Source organism: Melanerpes formicivorus, unplaced genomic scaffold, assembly GCF_026170545.1.
Source record: "Melanerpes formicivorus ecotype bairdi unplaced genomic scaffold, bMelFor1.0.p_v2 SCAF_4, whole genome shotgun sequence".
In the NCBI taxonomy this organism is placed as follows: domain Eukaryota; kingdom Metazoa; phylum Chordata; class Aves; order Piciformes; family Picidae; genus Melanerpes; species Melanerpes formicivorus.
The window spans coordinates 7,182,213-7,206,491 of NW_027142356.1; the positions used below are offsets into that span (position 1 = coordinate 7,182,213).

The window sequence follows — 24,279 nt, forward strand, 5'->3', positions numbered from 1 at the left end:
AGAGACCAACCCCCTCCCGTCCACAACCACCCCTCAGGAAGTTGTAGAGGGCAATGAGGTCACCCCTGAGCCTCCTCTTCTCCAGGCTAAACAATCCCAGCTCCCTCAGCCTCTCCTCATAGGGCTTGTGTTCAAGGCCTCTCCCCAGCCTTGTTGCCGTTCTCTGGACACGTTCAAGTGTTTCGATGTCCTTCTTAAACTGAGGGGCCCAGAACTGGACACAGGACTCAAGGTGCAGACACAGTACTCAAGGTGCATGACCTCAGGCATGCCTATTTAACATCTACAATTCATTCATCAATCTTTCATCAAAATACATACCTCCAAATTATAGAAAATTACCCCAGAAGGACCACTATAGATGTGCAAGATAAATACATCATGTCCTCAACAAGAGTTCTATTTTCCATGCATTTTAACTATTTTCTCTGTCCCCAACCCTCCCTTATCTACACTTCCTTAGGTTTTATAAAGCCTGGTACCTCTCACAAAACCTTTTTCAAACTCAGTGATTTCAGTGGCTATGTTCCAGAGACAAAGAAGCATCAAATTAACACAGTTATCAAAAAGATGTTTGTAAGCTTAGAAATGTAAACTTTTACCTCAGTCGTAGTGCTACTTGCATCTGAATTTTAAGTATATCCAACTTTCCAGCAAAATGGGTGTTAGAAAAGCAGAAATTCTGCAGGAACTGCAACTCCATCAACAAACTTCAGAATGTCACCTCGGTGAGACAAGCGCTGTTAAAGAGTCCATCTTTCTAGATTTCTAAGCCAACTACACTTGAAAATAAATTCACTTTCAAAGTTTAGAACCAGAACAAACCATGTCCAAACTACATACTCAAATTTTTATAAAAATTAGGGTTTACCATTTATTTTACATCTAGCTTTCCACATCCATGTGGGGACAAGGAATTAGAATGTACATAACTATAAGCAGTGCAAAAGTGGTGCCAGTGTGAAGTCACAGATGCACAATAAAGCGACAGTACAAGACTAGAGAGGATGAAGTTATGGGTGTTAAGAATGGAGACCAAAAGAGAAAAAGGGGGAAAAACCCCCAAACCAAACAACAAAACAAGGAAAATTATGAAGGAAGAGGGCAGGACAGAGGAGAGCCAAATGTTTAATAATGCCCTTGTTGCTGCAAAGATAAAACTAATGGCACAAGACAATGTTTCTTTTAGAACAAAAATCCAATAGCAATGAGTCTTTATTCACGTTTAGTCACCTGACATGAGGAAAGTGTCTGTTGCATTAAAATAGTCATCAATGTAAATGGCAGCATGGCTGAACAAGTCCTTTTCAATGGTAACGAATATCCCACATAGTAAAGTCACTTCAACACAGCCTCATGACAATTCCCACATCAAAACAGTACTTTATTTTATAATTTTTTTTGCCTCATCATTACTCCCACATTAAGATCTTTCAGCTGTCAAGTGTACAAGGTGAAGAAAAAGGTTCTCAGTCAGCAAACACAGGTGCATCAGGAAGCATCTCCACAATACACCACTTCAGATCTGCTGGGTCCCAAGTCCATCCTCGAACGCTGGGCTCCCAGCACCAAGTGTAGCACACTACTACGGCTACACGACTATGTTAGCTTATTAATTCTGCATACATCAGGCCGAACAATGTGTCAACCTGCAATAGACTGAGCATTTTAACTGAAAATGGCAAAGGTTCACTCTATTGAACTTTACATCATTATCTGATGTTAAACAATGAGGCAAATCCCAACACTATATACAAAAACCAGCTTTGCTTTTACAAAAGATTTTGTTTCCCATATTGATTAATCCAGGCAGCTAACTCATTGGTTTATGCAACTTTATTGAAGAAAATAAATCAATTACTAGTAGAGCTATTAGTTGATCACTCATCCATTGACAACTTGCATCATTTATTCAGTGCTATATTAAACAGTGTTTTGGAAGACAGATTAACTAATAGCTCCAAGCCTCCTAACAAAATTTAAATGAATTACAAAAATGTTCTTAGACCCTATTTTGGAATACAAGGGATGTTTTGACTTCCAATTTCCATTCTCTGAAAAACAAGAACTGGTCATTCCTTTATTGACATGCATAAGATACATCACATTTTCTGTTCTGCTGATGCTATAGATTCAGTACCAATTCTCCAGACACATCAGTTATGAGCAAAAGTATATAATAACACCTCAGTTCTCTAACACTGGAAGGTTTGGAATAAGATGGATGTTGCTACAGCAATGTTACTTCTTTGATGGGAGAAAACTGAACATCCATCTCCCCTCCCCCCTTCGGGTGGTATCTTCAGTATCTGTTAGAGCAGTGAGGAATGTTTGTTTTTAATCTCATAACCAAGTTAGAATGAAGACATTGGCCACATAATACACATGCTCCATTAAAAAAAATTCTGAATCTTGGGCAATTGTTCTTGTGTAACTACTTTACAGATTCTAAAAGCAGTTATTGTCCAAAGCTGGAAGAACTAAAGTCTTCTCAGATGAGCATGTGCATGAATGGAAGGAGGTAAACAAAAAAATAAAAAAGATGAGGTCTGATAGGGGAGCAGCCGGATAAGAAAATCAAAAAAGGAACAGTAATTTAAAGTTTATTCCAGCTATAATGCAGGTTATTCTGACTTTAAGGTAGCATCACATGGCATACTTCTGAGTCCATTCCCGCGATATTCTGTTATACCTGCCAAAAAAACAGGAACTGAATTAGTGTCAGCACGAAAATGATAATTTCCTAAAAAGTTAATCATTAAGTATCAGTTTATCCTCACCTCCCTATTCTTTTCATACTAAGAGAAGTCTCTTACTATGCTATGATATACTTGAACTGAAAAACCAGAACAAATCCCTCCCTAACCTAGCTAGGATATTCTCTCATGTCTAGCGAATACTTGGAGGCAAAGCCGTCGTGAAAAGTTACCACAGGGAAAGGAACAGAGACCACCTAGGCTGGGAGAGGCAAGAGGTGTGTTTGGTTTAAATACTGTCCCTAGGTAAGGATTAAAGGGTATTGCATGCTGTAAGTAAAGATTACTTAGTTAATAATACAACTGACTAGAGAATGTCACATTTCCCATTTTAGAGTAAAGCGACACTAAGCATTTCTTCACACTTAATACTCTCTTTTCACAGAAAAATACTGCTAAAACAATTTTTAGAAGGACATTAAAAGAATACACTACTTCCACAAGAATTGAGCTGACAATTAGTTTATACTTAACTCCATGCTTGTCAGTAAGAAGTTAATTTTCAACTACACAAGCAGAGCATAATGCCCACGTTTTCCTAGTTTATATATGTGCAACAAACAGTTCTAAATAAACAGCTGAAATCGGGGTTGTCTAAATTCACCCATGTCTATGCTATAGGGCATCACTTTCAATGCAATTCTGACAAAATCTGGGTAAATACTTACCAGGATAAGTGACAAGCTGTCTCAAAGCTAACCAATTATTTTAATTATTTCATAGTACCTTTTTTTTTTCCTCCTCTTTTTTTTTTGTTTTGCCATGCACGAGCAGTATCTGTGAGAAATAGTGACTAGCCAATACATTTCACACTGACCACAGATCAAGCTGTTAAATATCCAAGTTCAGTAACTGGTGCATCCATTATCAGTTAGTTAATCCAGTGCCTTAAGCATGCAGCACCCAAGTGCTGACAAGTTTCCATTTTGTTAAATGCACCATAATGTGCAGATATTCTTACCCTACAGCATAGCGTATTTCTCTGTCCACTCTCTTGCTAACCTATTGTACCTAATTGGACAAGTATATTTAGCATTAACATATATAGATTAAAACCCAAACAGTCTACTTCATATCATTCTGTCTCTGCAAAAATCTTTAAAACTTATGGGGAAAAAAAAAAAGTTGTTTCTACACAGAAAGGCTGAGCTGCTACTCAGAAGCAAGCACCAGAATCACAAAGGTATCTTTTCCTTAGTATCAAGACCAAACTATAGTAAGCAAAACTCCAAGCAATACATACTTTAAAATACTGCCACATATGAGAAAGTAACATAGTCTCCTTCACCCACAGCTTCAAAGATACTAAGCCCTTTGGTAGTGCATAATATGAAAACTAAGAGTGGATACTTTGACACATGAGTTCTCTCCATCCCAGAGTTTGACAAAAGATTCACTCAACACATCTGCTGCCTGACAAAGCAGTCTTACAAAGCGAGTTAAAATACTAGTCTTATGCAACTCCGTACTTACTTGTCTCTGTCTGTTTTATAGATACGTGCAATCTCTGGCACTAGCGGGTCATCTGGGTTTGGATCACATAACAGTGAACAAATGGATAAGAGAACTGGGAGGAAAAAAAAAGAAAAGAAAGACTTCAGACTTCTCAATAGCCAAACAGGAGCAACACTCTCAGAAACAGCGGAGCACTGATCTTTGTATTAGCACAACACCAGCACAGGAGAGAATTTAAAAGCCTTTTCCTGATACACAGACAAAACAAATTTGTAACTCACTCTACACACAGAGCCCAGAATGACTTGAAAGTTTGTCAAAAGTATTTGTTTCCTATTTCCCAATACTTAGAGCTGTCAGTAAGCACAGGAGAACAGCACCGTTGTCCCATGTACTATGATGCAATGTAGCGGCCAACAAAAGCACATTATGTATTCTGATGATTACCATATTCCATGGGCTTATCTCTAAAACTAGAACTTCTTCACATTTTAACTTTTTAAATCAGACTGAATGCTTTGTAGTACATAAAGTAGCAACAGCCTGGTTTACACTGATGAAACTACACATATGTTGTAAAAGTAAAGATTAACAGCTGTTGCAGGCAACTATGAGGACTCTCAGAGCAGCTTCTTACAAATAACACCAACAGCATTAGAATGTAAGGAAACTACATTCAGATCACAGATCTACTCCTTTCCTTGGGCAGACAGGAATCACAAGCTCTAGAGACAGAGGAGCACTTTGATGGATCTTCTGAAGCTATGAGCAGTGGCTCTGAGGCAAAACAAAGTTTGATCATTGCAAAAATATTTAATAGGTAACTGCTAATTACTATGAGGAAAGCTACTAAGCCTCTATTGCAGCACAGCATCAATTTATCCTGAGGTATGATCAGTAAGCTTAGTTCATAGAAATAATGTAATAAAATGCCAGGGCACAGTGGCAGAAAGCAACATGTATCAGTAACAGGACTTTATTAATCTAGCACAGTGATATGCCAGTGTAACTCTAGACAGACTCTGCATGTAATACTAGACAGATTCAGTCAAAAAACTGTGCCTGTTTTATTATTAAAAATGGACTTTACATTAATCTTTACATTAATATGGGAGTGTGTATCTACATGGACAGCTGCAAACAAGCAGTTTCTAAGCCTTAGCTCAGATGCACCACCAAATGCTGGCAGATTCCTTGGGGACCAAGCTAGTAAGGTCTGCTAAGAACACTGAAGCGATTAAGTGGCCAGATGAGGCCTTAAACAGCCACATAGCAGAAGGTGTTAGAAAAAAACAATTATCTGTTTAAAATGCTGTAAGACATCATCATCAAATTCGAAAAACAGGCTAGAATGAGTAAGGGAAACCAAGAGTGGGTAAAAACTCAAGACAATCAAGGCTAACAGCACAGTATTCAACACAACATGGAAACATTCCTCCTTCACGAAAGTTACCTTTAGAAATAGTTAAAGCAGGAGACCACTGAGATCGCAGTATATCGAGACAAATGCTGCCATTACTGTTAATATTTGGATGATAGATTCTTGTTGTAAAAGCAACCTGCAACAGAAAAACAAAAGCAAAAACAAGAGAGTGTTTGTGATGTCACCATCTCTTCGCAGTCAAGCTATTATTCAACTCAATTTACTCTAAAAGAGAAGGATTAAGCAGTTAAACCACATCACATCCATGGCAAGCTCTCAGTTTCCAATTACCAGGCACTCTATTTCAAACAGGGAAAGACAGCAAGTATGAGGCTGTGTTTTAATCATAGGTGGCCACATCATGATGAAGACACTCAGGGGTGCCTGAACCACACTAACTGCTATCACAGGGCTAAAGAACTTCAAACATTGTGGTCACTCCAAGTGTGCACTTTCATACTGATTGAAAATTGGAGGACAAAGCCAGTGGCTGACAAAGCTATCAAAAAAGCTTATTTCACAATACTGCCTAATTCTAACAGATCTCATCTTCACTGATTTTAAGCACCCAGCAAGTTAATTCCTTTCTGGTATCACATTCCTATGGACCAACTCAAACAGCAACACTGTGACACCTGACAGTTCTCTCAGCAAGAGTATGATTACAGGGAAACTCATTAGCATTTATTAAGGAAAGTAGAAATAGAACCAAACAACATTCCAAGATATTCAGAACTCACAGGAATTTGCTCCTAAAATACATACTACCACAGTCATTCTTGTGGTAGTCAGGGACCTGGCCATCTAATATACTGTGAGAATGACTGAAAAGAAGTGAGAGCTTGACAGTATTACAACACAGATGCTGACAATTTCTGCCCTGTACTCTAGTCTTTAACGAGCACTAATTTATCGGGAAAACAAAACATACTTACCTTAGGTGGTTTGAAAGGGTAGTCTGTAGGGAAATGAATTGTCAAGAAGAATACACCACCCTGATATGGACTGTCATTCTGTCAAAGCAAACAAATAATGTTCCTATTATCAATTTTAGGACTAAGTATCACCGAAGATATTGATTTTAAGAAATATGTATGAATTTTTAAAAAAGGAAGAGTATTTGTTTGAACAACTGAACTGTTTAATCCACCAAAACAAGAGAGATGCACTTAATACTAGATTACTGCCTCAGATAAGCGATACAGAACATATACATGTCACTTTCTATATGGACCCCTCCAACAGCTTTTCTAACAATCCACTCAGGACAACTTGTCAAAAGCATCCAACTGGCTCTGCGACAGCTCCAAGTAGTAATGTTAACAAAGTGGGTGTCCTGCAAGGTTCAAAACCCACAATTTCTGTGTTTGGAGCTTATTTGTTATGACCACCCAAGTGGTCATGACCACAGTGGCCATGGACAGCTCCAAAGGCCTACCATTCTCGCCACAGTTCTGTCCTTGCCTTAGGTGTTTTACTCAGCCCCACAGAAAACCTATGAATACATAGCTGACTCCTTATTCCTTGCAAGAAAAACAAAGTCAAACAAATAACCCTACCAAACCAAAAGCAACATACAGATTAAAGTGAATGTTTCCTCTCTTTCGGTATTACAAATTCACTATAACCTAGTATAGAAGAGTGTTTTACATTCCCCTGCTGAAAGGAAGCAATTATGGGGATAATTCATTCAGGCATTGACTACTAGCAGTAAAGCAACATTTGGAAGAACTGATAAAAAGCAAAGTGGCTGAACAGGGATTTCAACAGTTACTAGTTACGAGAAGAATGCAAGAAGTTTTTACTTCAAACAACAATTTAATTTCTGAAACAGTTAACAATTCCATTGTTTAATCTGAAGCCTACAATGCTTTAATTCCAGATTCACAGCTAAGGAAAACAAATTTGAGACTGAGCACAGTTCCAGGTTATTTGTAAACTGAATTTCCTTATTAATTGCAGAACATGTCACCAATGTAAGGAAACTATGTCTTTCTTTGTTAAATGCCAGAAAATTAAGTTCTGCAACACAAGGGACTCAAACCTGAAAACATGTAGGTTATACACTAATCCAATCCCTGCTGAAAACCTAGCTACCAAGATAGAACATCTGGTAGTCAGTCAATAGATACAGTGTGAGGAGCCCTGAGGAGCCCGAAAGCAATCTTTTTACTACACATATTCTAAAAATACATTTTAGCAATCACAGAAACCCCTCTTAGAATGTATTAAGCCAATATAAGCTCTCTGATACCTTAGACAGTCACAACCTATGAAATATTCTACTGCACAGGCCAGATGACTGCTTCTACTGCTCTTGTCTTTACTAAAAGCACTAAGCAACACCACAGGAGCTCTAGAATTACTAGCACCACACTTCTGTCAGGATACTGCCCAGTCTCGAAATAGACATGCAGACCTTTTAGTATCACAAAAATCCATACAGGCAAAAAAAAAGAGCTGTACATTATTAAACCAGAAGAAGCTAAAAATAGTAATTCCAATTTAGATTTAACTGATGCTGAATACCCTATGACCATGCAGACATCACACAAAAATCACATTCAGTATGGTGCAGAACATTCCCTGCCATTTGAGCATTAATATAGCTATTAAACAATTTTATCTTTTTGAGACACCCAGTTCCAATCGATGAGGACTGAGGCCTTTGGAATAGGCATACATTTGTCCAGTCATGTGAACACCTCTTAAGCACATTTTCCATAGCAATCTCCTAAAACCACACTTGTAGCTATATATATATATATATGAAGCCAGGGCAACTCAGCATCACTGATATTTAATTCCTACTCCATAGCCTCACCGGAAGCATCACATTGTGGCTGCAGGTCTACTGGCATCTAATATTTGACTTCTCAGGTTACAGAATGTTTTGTTTTCTAAGTACAGATAACCAGCCCTGCCAACTGCAGAAGTCAAGTGTTTGCAGGTTACCTTTTCAGTAAAGACAAACATTTGCCTTCTTTACTTTAGCACAGAAAAAAAAAATAAAATTGTATTTGGGTTTCAGATGCTTTGTGAACGTGTGACAGACTTTTTCCTCCAGTCATAACTGGAACCGCACATTTCAGTGACTTTTCCCCTTTTCTTCCTACAAGTGAAGTATTAAAGATCTCAGTACGTGGCACGAGACCAAGTAAGGAATCACTGCTCTGTTCCAAGATCCACACAAAAGCATCTCATCTAAGTCCTGACACTGGGACCAGCTTCTAATACAAAGTTCATATTAGATTCAAAGTTCTGGAAAAAGTTAAATTCAAAGTTTCTAGATATTTAGTGACAATGCCTAACAGTGCTCTAGAGACCATTTCTGCTGAAATACATGTCCTTAGAGAACATTCCAGCAAGACACTAATCTGAATTTTCCCCCCTCCTTCATTTCCTGTTACTGTAAAGATTACCCTCTAGAACTAAAGCCTGATAAGGGGAGTTAAAAAAACACACACAAAACCACCACCAACAAAAAATCCCAGTCTCCTCCTGAATAAGAACTACTAATTTAGTATTACATCACAAGAATCAGAATACTTACAGGTCCCATAATTGTGGCTTGCCAATGAAACACTACAAAAGAAAAACTCCGCATTATTATCTATGCATGATATGCTTTGAGTCAGCAGAGCACAATACAAAACTTAAGGTTACTTACTGTCATCTCCAACGGGACCTGCTGAACACTGTGCTGGAGGATCACGGGCTAAGTCACTAAGTTCCTTTAGGAAAAACAAAGAGGGAGGAAAATAAAGCATTTTTAGAGAAGGCACACTAATGAACTCAATCATTTTCACTTCATATCCAGCATAAACATTTTAACAGTTTTCCCATATACACAGAAGAATGTGCAATAACAACTAGGAGAACCACTAGAGCAGTGTCTTTTTAAAAAACAACTGTGAAAGTAAACAGCTACAATGATCATGTTTTTCCACATAGATGTCACTACTGTAAAGACACCCCTGCTGAAGAAGGGACAGGAAGGACACCATGACACAGAGCCTGAAGTGAGCAAACTCTAACCACACTCTGATCAAAACTGTCACTGCTTCAATCTTTAATGTAGAGAAGCCTGAAGTGGGAAGAGCAAAAGCCATTGATGAGTCTTCACAAAACAGAAGGTACTACACATGTAACACAGCCTACAAACAATAAAAAAACAAGAGGGGAGGAGAGCACAGAAACTTAGTTTCATTTTCACCACTGCTTCCAGCAGGGATGTATCTTGCAGAGAGTCAGGTAGACAGGAAAATCGAATCAGTTGACAAGTGTTGGAATTATGCAAAATATCTGTATTTATTTTAAACTTGACATTTGAGACAGTTGTGCCTTTAAAATTCTGAGTACCTAAGCTGCAGAAACAGTTCTCTCCCTCCCCCACTACAGAGGTACTGAAATAAAAACTTTAGATGATTCCTTGTGTAGAAGCAAAATTGTTGTAATGAATCAAAAAAAAGCTCAGTATTAATTTGTTTTAATGCTCCACAAGTTACTTATTTGGACAGCACCTTTTGAAATCAAATTTACACTTTCAGTTGAAGCATGAAACAGACACCTTTCTCTCTTCCCTGCTCTCTTCTGAGCCCAAAAATGGCTTTGGGAACTTCTATAAATCTGCATTGTCAAGGCATCTAGAAGTCATTAGAAGAGGGAAAACCTCCAGTCCCTCTCCCATATGAAGAGCTCCACACAAATTATTTTGCTACAAGTCTATACAAGCCATTAAAACAAGATTTTTCCATTGCTTGTCAGACACTTAAGAAACCCAGGCATACCTATTATGCTGGAAATGCACACATATTTGAGCCAGACAGCTAAGTGTTTTGCCTGGGAAGACCCTGACATTCATCCTTCTAGTTTCACAAATTCTGCTCCTGAGAAAACTTTACTAAGTATAAACCAACACAAAAAATGAGACCCAAAATATTTAAATGAAAAAAGCTCCAGTTGTGCTAAACAAAGCAGTCCAAAATAAAGATAAGGTTAGGAACACATGACACACCACTTAGCATTTCAACCACAGAGCAAGTAATTTAGCCACTCAGTTCAGAAAGGCAAAATGCTGAGATGGCACACATTCTTATATTTGCTTCTCTTCAGTACTGCAGTGAGAAGAATGAAGTTTGTAGTAAATCTGTTTGCCTCAGCAGTGTGAAGCACTGAGGAAGAATGGGGCCAAACATGAAACAAATGCTGGCAAGCTTTGCCTGCTTACAGTAACACCAGACCTATTTCACCTCCCTGTTAAGTGCGCGGCACTTCACATCTAGACAAGAGGGGAGAGGCTTTTTGCAACATGGGAGCTGAAAGTTCAACGTGTAACTTTATAAAGAGTCTCCTTCTGAAAGCTACAACTCTAATGAATCCAACAAGCAAACTGGAATAACTGGAAACTAAACAAGCAGAGGCACATGGACGGTGATATTTGGAGTGCCACTGAAGCACTTCATTCAAGGAAAGGGAGGAGCTTCCCACTCAGCAGCAGAAACAGAAACTGATCTTCCTTCTCAGCTTAGCAATCAAGAGCAACTACTCTGTAACAGGAAAACATTTAATCTGAAAAATATTTATGACATCAAAACGAAGCTTCATCATTTCCATGATGTTGCCCTGCTTTCACCCATTTCTCAGCAAAAAGGTAAAGACCATGTTAAGTTTCAGCTTACAAAGCAGAATTTAGCTAGTATTCTAGAATCTAACTAGTATTCCAGCATTAAAAGAAGTCCTAAAACATTGTTCTGTTAAATTTCTATGTGTAAGGGCTTTATGTTTCTATATTCCTGCTGCTGCAATACTTCACTATCCTTTATCTTCCTTATGTTTGCATCTAGTTTCAGTAGTACTGTACTTTGTCAAGAGGTAATAAGCTACATCTTAAACACTCTTAAAAATCCCCGAAGTAGAACCTGCATTTTCCTGGTGTCAGTTGCTAGTTTTCACTTTACAGGTGACGTAGGAAAAAAAATACAAACTGCCAAGAAGCAAATTTTGAAGACTTTACACAGAAACAACAACCCAAATTTGGTTCAGAATGATGCATTATATGCTTATTGGAAAGGATTACTCTCAAATTACAACTGTGACTAGTAGTCTCTGGCACTCCCAGAGGTTTCCGGTGTAGCTCCAGCGTATCACTGTTTCTGCATCCCAGTTTCCAAATATAAAGTTGTGATAGGTACTACCTTTCCACAAGGATGATTAGTCACCTTTTTTTTTAAAACAGATTGAGATACTATTTAAGGAGTAAGCACCAATGCTACTGCTAGAGGACAACAGCACAGTAGTGTATACAAGCAGCAATACATGCACAATTTTGCAACAGTTTTGGAAGACCAAGAGGTAATTGGAAATTCAGCAGAAGTACACACCACTGCAACAGACACACCTGAATGAACATCAAACCAGCACCACGGGCTTCTGCCAGTTTCACACCCACTCTGTAGCAAGATGTCTGTGCTTTTATGGATGAAACAGCCACACACTTACATCATCTCTTTCTCTATAAATTCGTCAAAAAGTGGAACAAAAAATCTCCCAATATTTTCTAGAAAAAAATGCTTATAAAAGCTAAACTGTTCATTTGCACACATACAAGCGTAACATAGAAAACATGGCTTATGACTCAAGTGATGATCCAGAACACTGATATGTGAGTGTCAAGGCAGCACAAAGATCCTACTATAAATCACAAAAATGGGTTGTTTGGGGTTTGTTTTCCTATTATGTTTTCTGTCTAAAAACCCCAATACTCAACTTCATTTAAAAATATTACACAAATCATTTTAAAGGATGAAGAAAACTTAAATAATAACCCAAGTATATCTCATTCAAATATGCATAAACAAGACCGAAAGAAAATGTTTAAGGGAACTAGTTGCCTTTCTAACAGAAGTTTTCATGTCTCAGCAAATTCAGTAAATGACAGTCTGATGCCTACACCAAGTGGCCTTCTTGCAAGGTATGAAGTAGAGCAGCATCTGCATCTGCTCCTTTTCTTCCCATTTTCCAGAATTCATATTCCCTGTGGCACTACTACATTTTTCTAGTTAAAACTGGAAATAGCCAGGGCTCATTTATAATGCTAGTAGCAGCTGATTTAATATAGTGGCAGAAGACCACTCCCACCTGAGTGACAGAACATCATCAATTTTCCCCCACAGGCATAAACTCAATTTGTATTTAATATTCTGTTGTAATACAATTAATTGTTAAAATTGTATGTTGCAGTCTTCTGGTTTGAAGCCAAGAAAGCATAACCAAAAAAACGGGGTTAATTTGCTTTAGATTTCCAGACAAGAATTTGTCTAGTTTGGAGGGCATGACAGGTGATATAAAGTTCAATCAGAAGTTTAAATGGGGGGGGGGAGGGGAGAAAAAAACCTTCAACACTTAAGCTAAACAGAAATCAACATTTATCACTGAGTGCTTGTTTATGTTGTTTGTGTCAGACAGGATACTGCAACCTCTAAAGCATCCAAAAATTCATCACTGCATTAGTCTTACTCATTAGCTCACAGTTGAAAACAGCTTTAAAAAAGAAGGAAGGATTGGAAGCAGCTATAAAGGGCGGAGAACATTTAAGCCTGTTTGAAGATTAAGAAGTGTCAACCAGCAAAGAACTACTGCTTCATCCCACACACCTGCATTTGCAACATTCGTTTCAGCATGAAAATTAATTACCCCTGGAAGCAGAAAATAACAGTTTGAAAGAACACTGAATGTGGATTTCTAAGATGAATAAGAAAGCAGTGGCACAATAAACATCGCAAGACAAGTTTAACCAGCAGAAAATTATCAGTTTGAAGCAAGCTAGCCTTTTGACTAACAATAAATGGATAAAATCAATGTGTAATAACAGTGCCTAATACAGAAAGTTGTAGATTCCTGATTAAAAAAAGACATTAGAGCAAATATGCAGAAAAGGCACAAAACCACTGAAGGCTGATGAACACAGAACAGTTTTTAAGAGATCCAAAATACGAGCAGGAATGTAACAGCTGCAATTGTCCCCAGGTTGATTTTTTGTTGGTTCCTTGCTCTATATTTCATGGTTCACCTTTCTCAAGCCATTAGTACTGAATTTCTTCGGGCTACACACTGCACGTTTGTTGTACAATGTCTAACAACAGTATCATAATGGTATATTAAAAGACAAACAGAAATATTCATGTTTTAAACCTCACACTCAAAGAAGGAAATGCCAGACTGCAGTGCAACTGTAAGCCACTTCACTTGGACTGAGAAACTACTCAGAAGACTACACACATTTTCCAAGAGCCCATCTTTCGGTACACAAGCCCTTTGTGAATGGACTACAGTCTACAAGCTCTTCTCAACTGTTCTGAAATTTGGAAAGTACACTATGTAGGTAATGGTTTTCAGCCAATTTCATAGTTACCACTGCTAAAATGTCTACTGGATTCCAACCTTTCACAGAACTCACCCCTGTAGAGCTGACAGACTGAACTGGAAAATCAGCTCAGTTACCAACTTTGCTTTTCTGATAACTCACTAAATGCATTCTGAACAAATTAGAAAAAAGTGGCAACTACTTTACTATAGGTGTGCTCTGAACTCAAAGCTATGGCTTGTTTTGCCCAAAGGAATCAGAACTTACAACAGCTGTCTTACTGAAGACAAAGAAAATCTAACTGCTTTACACGCATCAGTTCTGAGGGATTATAACAATACCATTCCATTGAAAATAACAGAGCTATTATAACACACATACTCAGTCCCTGTGCACATTGAGTTGAAAAGTGTGAAGCGAAGCACTGCTGATCCACTGCTTAACTACTGATCCATTCAATGATACCTGGATATTTTAAGTCTAGCATTTGCAAGCGTTCGGGTATTGAACTCTGAAACTTGACATACCCTTTGCTTAGAGGTTTTTCCTCCAAGAGCCACACTGATCTTTGTTTCTGTAACTGTGGACTGCAATGTAGCTCTGAGTGAAGGTAACTAGTGTAAATGGACCACAAAAGAAGGAGCAAGATGGACCTAGCTAAATGAAGCAAGATGACTGGGAAAGAAAGGCACATAATAAATTTCATATAGACAAACTGTGAAGTGATGAACTTGGGGAAAAAAGTTCATATTCAAAATAAGACACTCTGGCCTGATGGCTACCACACCAGAGTGATATTTTGGCATTGTGAATTACAGTTTCACACAAATGCCAGCTTAACACTCATCAGATGCTGGGGTTTGGCAGCATGACGTGAGAGCCTTCCAACACGCTGCCCTGCAGCTTGTCAAGGACGCATTAACATATAGCAGAACCTCAGCCACCAGCATTCAACACATCAACCAGAAAGCAGCATTTGTACATGCACTGTCCTGGACTTGATGTGACAGAGGCTTCTTAGGAGTTTGGCACGTCTACACAAATAACACCTTTGAGGGCAGTTTTTGTCAAAATCAGCAGTGGCCTTAATTGGGCACTGAACCTCACCAAGTCTGTAATTTCTGAATACAGCTACAAGAATTCTGTGTTCTCAAGGAAATTTGTGTAAAGAAGGGTAGTACAACAGAAAGTTATCAAATTAACATTCTAACAAGGAACACCACATCTGTAATCAGTGTGATGAATTCTTTGCTCAAATGCAGTCTGGTATTTTATTCTGAACTATTTAACCTAACAAAGGCTGAAAATCAGCTCTCCTTTTAAACACCTGCTTTCACTTTTACCAGTCTGTGTTTTGTATGAATCCACAGATGCCTGTGAGTGATACTGTGATATACCATAGGGGTATATTCCAGGAACTCAACTATGTGGGGATGATTACACTAGCTTATCTACAGTTGTAGAATTACTTTCTCACATTATGCTATTGTGTGTAACTACCCTTCATAATGGTCCTGTGTTTTGAACAGCTAGTGGTAGAGATGCAAAACTAAGACATACAGGATTAGGGACAGGTACACATAAAAATCAGCTCACACTGGGCCTACAGGACATTAAAAATAAGAAAACTGTTTCTGGAGTGTGGCTGAACACTGAAGTCCACAAGGGTCTTCAAAGAGGAAAAAAGTATTTAAAAGCATGTCTATAGACAGACTGCAACTTGAATTAGAGGAACAGAAGGAGGGCCATTGCTCACCCAGTAAACTGTAATTCAGGAGATTCTCCTTTACTATTCAAAGCAAGAAACTGTAACTAAGGCTAAAAGAAAAAACAATGTTTGTAGTTATCTGATTTGGAGAATTATCTGTCGTTATTACTCAAATTGGCCAGCAAAGGTGGAGAAATACTGCCTTAAAGAAGTATGCTCGTATTTACTAGAAACCTAAAAGAGCTCCTGGAAGAGCCCACAGAAGTGACAAGCACCTGGTCCAACCTAACTCCCGATTACAGAGAAAGGCAGCTATAAAGTTAACTGAGCACTTAATACAATCCTCATGCCCTTCATCAGGAAGGCCTAAAACACTTTAGCATCTGCACTCAGTTTAGCTTGCAACTCTGGTGTCCAGATGCTTGTGGAAAGGATTAAACATTTGTCTCCTTTTTTTACTGGGCCCTAACATTTGGAAAGCAGTCTGCAATCCTCCCATCTCACTTTCTTAAAACCAGAGTAAAAACTCATTCACAATTATAGTGGAAAAAACTGCAGGTATCTTATGGATGACTAGAGTATCGTGCATCTCAAAGGGATGAAGTTCAGTACAAAGGCTTTCTTTACATGAAATTTTAATACTTAAGCTCTACTGTTGGTATGAAGGCTCTGAATAACGTTTAAAGAACCTTCTTTTTTTTAGCTTTCAATCCTAAATTGTGAAATGCTCTATTTGGCTCATTTGTGAGTATCAAACCTTGCCTACATCCAAGTGTTTAGGAACACTTGCCGAAGGCATAAACAACAATTTAAACTTCTGGAAGTAACTGTAACTACTCTTTTTTTTCCCCCCCCAAGACCTCCCCAACACAACCTATCACATTTAATGCATCAGAGCAGCATCCCACAAAAAGCCTACTGAAGACAATGTTTTTGCAAAACACTCATGTACTTTCCATTTAGAGTTTGAGGCGTTAAATTCAGATTGATGTTTGCAAAACTATCCAGCACGTGCAGCTCAAAATACTTTACGATTCTCTTCTGATAAAATCAACTTGATAAAACACAACTGCATATAAAAATGCAATCACGCATACACTCTCACTGCCGATTTAATTTCTTACACCAATTCATCTTTTTCTGCATTTTAAAGAGGCAGGTTACTACACCACATCAGTCACAGGAGAAAATGCACATCTGTAATGCAGCCTTTACAACATAAGATACAGTATCTCAGCCTAAACTATGAAGGGAAGTCAGCTTATACTGATATCAGACCTAAAGCTGAAGTGTAGACCACATGTTCCCATCTGCCAGTTCTGATGCACAGAGCAGGGACCTACGCAAAAACACAGAATGGACATTAAAAGTGGCAAAACCTTAGTATTTGCAACAGAAAGATTTATCGGAGACTGCATATCAGAGCCCTAATCTGAACTACACAAAAGCTCCACCATTTTCCACTCCTCCTTACCAGCTGTCACTTGACATCTCCAAACAAGGTTAAGAACCTCCATCCTCTCTCCTTCGCCAATTCAACCCAGTGGATGCAGGGAAAATATCCAAGAGTAGAGGAAGATGCCAGGCTAGAGGTGACCTCCACAAGGAACAGAGATGCCTTTGGCAAGAGACAGTTTACTGCTCTGTATTCAACAGCTGCTACTTACAGCTGTTTACATCCTTCCCCCCTCCTTTACCCGTTAAGAGTGTGAGCACAAAAAAAGGCTTTAGTGCTTCAGAGCTGGTTACAGACTGGTTACATGGCTGAAGGGTGCTCATTCTGTAGAGTTCTACATTACCTCTTCTGTAGAAGAAACTCAGACAGAAACTAACTGCAAAAGTATTGGCTTACTTTCAAAAATCATCTTTAAAAGTTGGAATGATCATAAAGAAAATGTTGGCTGGATCACCTTTTTACCATGTACTTTATCCCACCCAAATCCTTAACATACTGGAGGATTCTGGTTTTAAGGTACGCTAGAAGTACCCATGTAATGGAATATTGATCTCTGAAGTTCTGTAAATTACTTAAGTGAGATTACAATCCCCTCCTCCCTCCACTCCAATGCACACATTTAAAGATCTGAGATGACTGGGAATTTGTTTTGCAAGCACAGTGCCAAATTAACAGGAAAAATATTTAACTTACTCCAGTGCAAACTTTCTAGTTAAGGAAGCATCAATCTTCCCCTCTCATAAAATAATGACTAGTTCTTAAAACACATCCAAAACCTTAATAGTAAATGTTGGACATGAATATGTGTATTGATTCTACCCACTTAAGCATTATTTCTATTTTAATTATACTAATTTCATAGTTTATCTGAATTAGAAGTTAAATTTATACTAACTCTTAAACAGAATTTAAGTGATGACAGCTTTCATCTGATACTAATTTTATTCTGACTTTTAAAAAACAGTGAAGTTCTTTAGTGCTTCCCAAACTCCATTATACTGAAATCTCAAGACTTAAAATCAACCACTGCCTTCTGGCTCAACATGACCCTTCTAACCAACAAGAGCCATTACCATAGTTTCACAGCATTATCAACTTAAGCCTACCTCTGGATACTTTAAACAGTTAAGGTGAATTAACCAAAGTGAAAAAGATAGTTCAGCACATACAGAAAGCATTCACTAAGGTTTAAAGCATTTTTGGTAAGCTTACCTCAACTGCCTTTCATTAGCTAATCTTAACTTTCTGAATCCCTGAAGAGACAAATCCAGACTTATTTCTAGACATTCATTTAAAGTGTAAGATTAATTGTGTAACTTCAAGTTATTTAACTACTTTGAGTAAGCCCAAAAAAGTAAACCCAAAACTGCCTGAAAACAAAGTATTTGCAGGTGTCATCCAGGGAAGAAAATGTTAATTCTAAAATGCTCTTTCTAGTTAAGCTAAATTTTTTTATTAAATTTCATACCAAGTTCTAAAGAAAAGAGTATGAATTTAAAACAAAAGTAATAAGCAGGCTTTTTCACTCTACCTGAATCACCTCTACAAAAGCTACTCTTCTGGTTAAACTAAGGCACATTTCCACACTGTGTTTATTGCTGCCTTTTACAACCAACCTCTGAAAAATATTATGGGTATCTCCAGGGTTGGTAGCATTTCTTCCTACAAGCATCTGGTGGAAGAGGGGGATTAAAGTTGCAATTAATTATACATTGAGGAATAGTGCTGGAGGCTATAGCCTTGAGGAAAATAGTTACTTGGTCTCCACTCCACCACTGTAAATGGTGGCCTTCTATCTGTGCTTGAGTAGCAATAAATGTTTTTTCCACCTTCGGCCTTTAGCTTCCAGAATGCTAAACTCCACTGAGGATTTCCTAATAAATACCCCAAGAGAATGATGAAGGCTTGTACTATGCTTAACCAAATGGGCATAAATGCAGCAGACAAGTTTTCTTAAGGATTTCACAGACAAGATATTTCATACATGCACATCTCCTGCATAAATTATACTTTCAGCCTATCAAGATCATCACTTAGGCCTTCTATACTACCTCACTTTAACGGATGCATATAGCAGTGACAAAATGCATGCATTTCAATGACATAACATGTCCAAGTTTTGTTAATTTTACACATTCCCAATTTCCTACTCCAGCATAAATGCTTCCCTACTACCAGGTCATCATCATGTGAACCGGAAGAGCCAAGACACTGCAGTAATTACAGGATATGTGTGTGCGTTTAGCAGGTACCACTCAATTCTTCAGACCAAGACAATCTACCACAAGCATGTATCAAGCATTTAAATACAAACTCTGTTGAAAATCTGGGGGGAGAAAAAATGGGAAAAATTTAATCCTCAGGCAAGGAGGCAGTTAAAGATTCAGTTTCACATTATTCCATAGCAAATACATTTGCTTGTTACAATAAAACAACTGCCACTCTCATGCAAAGTAAACTGTATCAATAAAAGCAGTTTCACGGATTGAATGCGGGCTACCCTTAGGGCACATGGCACCTATGCGATGATGACCTCCAGTACATCATCATCTTTCTGGGACTGGCTACACACCTGAGAACTACTTCATTTTGGAGAGTGCTTTATAACGAGCATTCCTGAAGTAGATAACCCAACGCATAACACAGCAATACTCATGTACTTTCATTTCCAAGCCAAAAGTAGAATGTGCTGGTTATAAGTAGGTGTGGCTGTATTCTGCATGTGTAACATACTTCAGATTAAATTCAGACACACTAATAGAGTCTGTAAATTTGATTTACCAGATATTATAAAGAATTCTATTTTACTTGGCATGTCAGGTCCTCAAAAGGGAGTCGAACAGACTGAAAATACCTTCATTGGTGCATCTGGGATGTCATCTGCTGTAGGAGACAATGAATTCTAGTCCTGACAGGTAATACCACAAGTCAGACTAAATCAGCTATATGTGATTACAATGTTCTGAGGTCCTGGTCTCTCTTTAGCCTGTTCTGATCTAGTGCCAAGAACATACTACAAGGAAGCAGAGAGTTTCAAGGTCTGATCTATGACCTTACGCTTAGAAAACAGGGGATCCCAGCTTACTGGTGACAGAGTGCCATTCTCTAGCTTTATTGGTTGGCAAAAGTAAATCTAAATTCACAACCACCTTGTTACAAAATTGGCCCTGCTATTTTTGGATTCCAGCCTCAATTCCAGTAAACTTTTGTACTAGAAACCATGCTTGGGAAGAAAGCAACTTACAAGCAATGGTTTCAGTCTGGCAAAATATTGCTTTCCAAGTCAGCAAATATAAAACCAAAACCATTAGCCCTATGTGAATTTGGAAGTGTATTGTTTTATGGAATGGTGTGATTAAACTGACTGAATTTAGCATACTCAAAAAAACCCACAACTCACCAAAAAGCAAACTAAAGAAGCAAATGAAGAAGAACCCTAAGCCAACCATCTCACCATCTCTAGCACTGGGCAAATGAAGACACTTGCTGTGAAGCACAAAGACCAATACAGGGAAAAAGACTGTGCACAACGGCCAAAACCCTTCAAATCAAGTAACTTAGAGAATCAAGAGTCATGCTGAACTGTTTCAAGGTTCTGACCACCAGATTACTACTATGTAAGTGGAGGGCTTTCTTGGTTGATATTCGCCAGTAAATTCTTACCTGCAGTGCCTAAATGTGTTTCATAAGCATGAGTTGATGACAAAGCATATCAGGGAGTATGATAGCTGTGTTTCAACTGAAATAGTATCATCCACTAATACTGAGGAACAAGTCCTGATGGTGGATTCAAAAGCAATTGTTTTGAAATTTTTCTGAGCCCACAGACGTAATTTGAAGACAATTAATTTAGCTAACACTAATACAGAACAGATTTAAAATTTCAGGGATAACAAAACTATCCTTTCACTAATCAATTATAAATTACTTCATTTTCACTAAAATACGCTCACAAGAACTGTCAAAATATGAGGAATTACAGTTAAACTAATTGACGGCACATTTTAGACACCGTCTATACAAAGTGCTTTGTGCACCAAAGTTTACTTCACCGATTTCAGGACGCACTGACTTTCTGCCATCTTGCCAGGCTAGCGAGATGACCAAGAAACTCCTCTCGGCTCTTGAAATACGTAAGTGCTCCACGTAGGTCGCGTAGGAGCACAGATCAAGAACGGCTTTCCGGTAACGCCACTGCGCTCCCATCGCATTGCTATTACATCCCAACAATTCTCAAACCCGAAGCGATGCTGCCGAGAAACCCTAAAGCTGCCCAAGCGCAACCTCATGCCAAGAACCTGCTTCCCTGATAGAGGTCTGAAAAAGGGGAAAAAAAAAAAAACAGGGAAAGAAAAATAAGAGACACCCCCCCCAAAAAACTTTCATCACCTCGGCATTTTTTCCGAGTTAGCCGCGAAGTTACTCCACCCGGCTCCGATTGTGCAACGGGGGAGGCGGCGGCGGCGGTGCGGTGCGCGCTCCCGCCCGACGCGGGGGGCGAGGCGGCAGGCGAACCATGAGCGGCGGGAGGGCCGAGCTGGCCCCGGGGTGGAAGCGGGGCGGGGGAGGGGGCGAGTAGGACGGCGGGGAGAGGATGGCACCGCGGCAGCTGCTCCGGCGTCGACGGGAACGCGGACGTGCGTGTGTGTGTGTCATGTTATTGCAGAAAGCGAGAGATCCCGGAAAGAGCCCGAACTAGGAGAACTCGCCGCCATCTTACAATGCGGGAAAGAAGTTGCACGCCAGCGGGGAGAGACCGGCCCGGGAGCCTGTCTGCCTGTCCCGGGGAGGAAGGCGATGGGACCGAAAACCCTCCAGCACACACGTACCAGCACCATCCGGGCCGGCCGGCGGCGGAAGGGCAGGGACGACGACGCCACCACCGCGCTGGGGTGGCTCCGGGTTCCGCTGACATTTGAGCGTCCCCAGGAACTGCCGCTCCCCGCCTGCGGGAGCGGCACCGCCCGTGCCCCGACCTCAGCCCAGCTCCTCTCTCTTCAAGGCCCTGATAGACCTCCGAGATCCCAGGCCTAGGCCCGGAGAGAGCGGCCTGATCGCCCCAGCCCGGGCCTCAGCCTCGCCGGAAGGAGCCTGCCGCTGCCCAGCCTCGCTTCGCCGGCTTCCCGCCTCCCCACTCCCTCCCCACTCCCTCCCCCATCGAGCCCAGCTGGCGCACCCCCGAAGCCGTGCCCCTCGTCTCCCAGAACGAGGTTGAAGAAGAAAGGAGCACACAGAAATAAAAGACGGCCAAAGCAGGGAGAAGCAGGAGCCGGCTGAGGAGGAGGCGCGGCGCTCACCTTGTTGATGCGTTTCAGCGCCATTGTGTGCGAGTGCCGCCGCCGCCGGGCCCGTCTGTGCGCCGCGGTGACTCCGCGCTCCGCTCGCGCCGAGGGGGGGCCGGGAGGGAGGGAGCAAGCGAGGAGGAGGAGGCGAGGGGGGAGGGGGTAGTTGCGTTTCTTCTTCCTCCGGAAACAGCCGAGGGGGGCGCCCGACCGAGGAGCGGCGGCAGCCCTGAGTCCTGCCTGCGGGCAGCGAGGCTGTGCGCCGGGGAGGCTGCCGAGGGAACGCTCCGCCCGCCGCGCCGCTTCGCCGCCTCCCGTCACTGCCGGGAGGAGAAAGAGCGTGTGGAGCAGGCGGGAAGCTGAAAACACTGCCACCTCCGCTGGCCAGGCCCAGACACTACGGGAGCACCGAGGAGGGATGGCGAAGGGTGGAGGAATGGGGAAGGGCGGAGCGAGGCGCGTCACAGGGACTGGACCTCTCCCGTGGGCCAGGGTGAGGGGGGCGGAGCACGCGGTGCCGGTATATGCTGCGGCCCATCCACATCGAAGGGCTGATTTTGGCAGCTATGGCGCCGGTGCCGCCCTGGCGAGTCGGGAGGGAAGAACATAGGGAAGAAAGTTTCTGGGGCTGCCGCGGCCCTCTGGATTTGCTGTACTGCTTTCTGCTGACACCAAAACAGGACTGGTGGGAGGCTCCGCTGCGGCGCATCGGGCGTGGACCGCGGCGGCGCGCACCGCTGACGACAAGCGCCCGCCTACGAAATGGTGGCGGTGGGACCGCATATGTGCGCTGACGCGGCGGCACGTATCCCTCCGCGCGCTAATTGTGCACCTCAGCTGCCTGTCAGCTGCGGAAGGTGTCACAGAGCGGAGAGGTGGGGCTGGATCGCTAGCGGCATGTCCCGCTTTGAGTGGTGCTGGGGGCCGGCCGTCGGTAGTCCTTGTCCTCGGCGTCAGAGCTCTTTTCCGCCCCTTCCAGCACCTGTTCCCTTGCCCGGCGGGTTGTGCGAGTCGCTGAGCAGCGAGCGGCTGGGATGACATGACTGAGCGGCGGCGCGGAAACGAGGCTGAGGCGTTCTTCCGCCTCAAATGGAACACCAATGCATTCACAACCCCTGCCACTGCCGGCGGGACGTGAAGCGCCTGGAAGCAGAGCAAGAAGGGCGCCTCAGAGGAGCGCTAAAGCAAAGGGGGTTGCATCTATCGCTGTGGTGTTAGTGATCCAGCTAAAGGCTTGCTCTTGCCCGGGAGAGAAGCGGCATCAATGAAAAGTGTACGTCTGGTGTGGGAGTAGCGGGCCTGGGAACTTTTAGCAGCACATCGGCACGTACAAGTAAATCAAACCGAGTTTCCCCGTGTAAGGGAAAAAATCACCAAATGGAAGATACAGTAATACAGACTGTCAGCACAAGGGCCAGGGTCGTCAGTTAAGTATTCAATTTGCAGTGACAACTTCTGCAACATTTCCTGCTCCCTGGAGGCTTTTTATTTTATGCAGTACAGGTCAACAAAATCACTGTGATCTAGGCTTTTTTTTTCTTTTCCTCATCATAAATCGTGTCGATTTATGCATAGTTGCATACGTGGGAAAGGACTCCTACTCGAGTGAAACAACAAGCAGAGAAAGATTGCCAGAGTGCCTTTCTGCTGCGATGCAGGGATGTAATGTATTAATAAATGTGGCATTTGCTGTCCAGGGAATAGGGGCATGTAATTAGACAAGTCCATTGCACTGAACTGAGTTTGCATTTGGTACAGTGCCTTTGCTGCAACAAATGTTAGTTTTCTTGCTAAGTAGGATGCTAATTATTGCTTCTCTGGAGAAGGTAGCACG

General features: G+C 41.1%; 1 protein-coding gene across 3 annotated transcripts; it reads right to left on the reverse strand.

The window, feature by feature from the left end:
* Window positions 1-1,179: 1,179 nt before the first annotated feature.
* On the reverse strand, window positions 1,180-22,574 carry UBE2D3 (ubiquitin conjugating enzyme E2 D3). 3 transcript variants are annotated; one of them, XM_068136844.1, is made up of 8 exons: window positions 22,461-22,574; window positions 9,305-9,368; window positions 9,188-9,219; window positions 6,570-6,647; window positions 5,665-5,770; window positions 4,230-4,323; window positions 3,718-3,767; window positions 1,180-2,692 (listed from the first exon to the last, which is right to left on the reverse strand). In XM_068136844.1, the coding sequence occupies exons 1-7, from the start codon at window positions 22,482-22,484 to the stop codon at window positions 3,719-3,721; spliced, it is 447 nt and encodes a 148-aa protein (XP_067992945.1). In that variant the 5' UTR covers window positions 22,485-22,574; the 3' UTR covers window positions 1,180-2,692; window position 3,718. The 3 variants fall into 3 exon arrangements, with proteins under 3 accessions (XP_067992945.1, XP_067992947.1, XP_067992946.1); XM_068136846.1 differs by lacking the exon at window positions 22,461-22,574 and adding an exon at window positions 21,993-22,073; XM_068136845.1 differs by lacking the exon at window positions 3,718-3,767.
* Window positions 22,575-24,279: the final 1,705 nt, after the last annotated feature.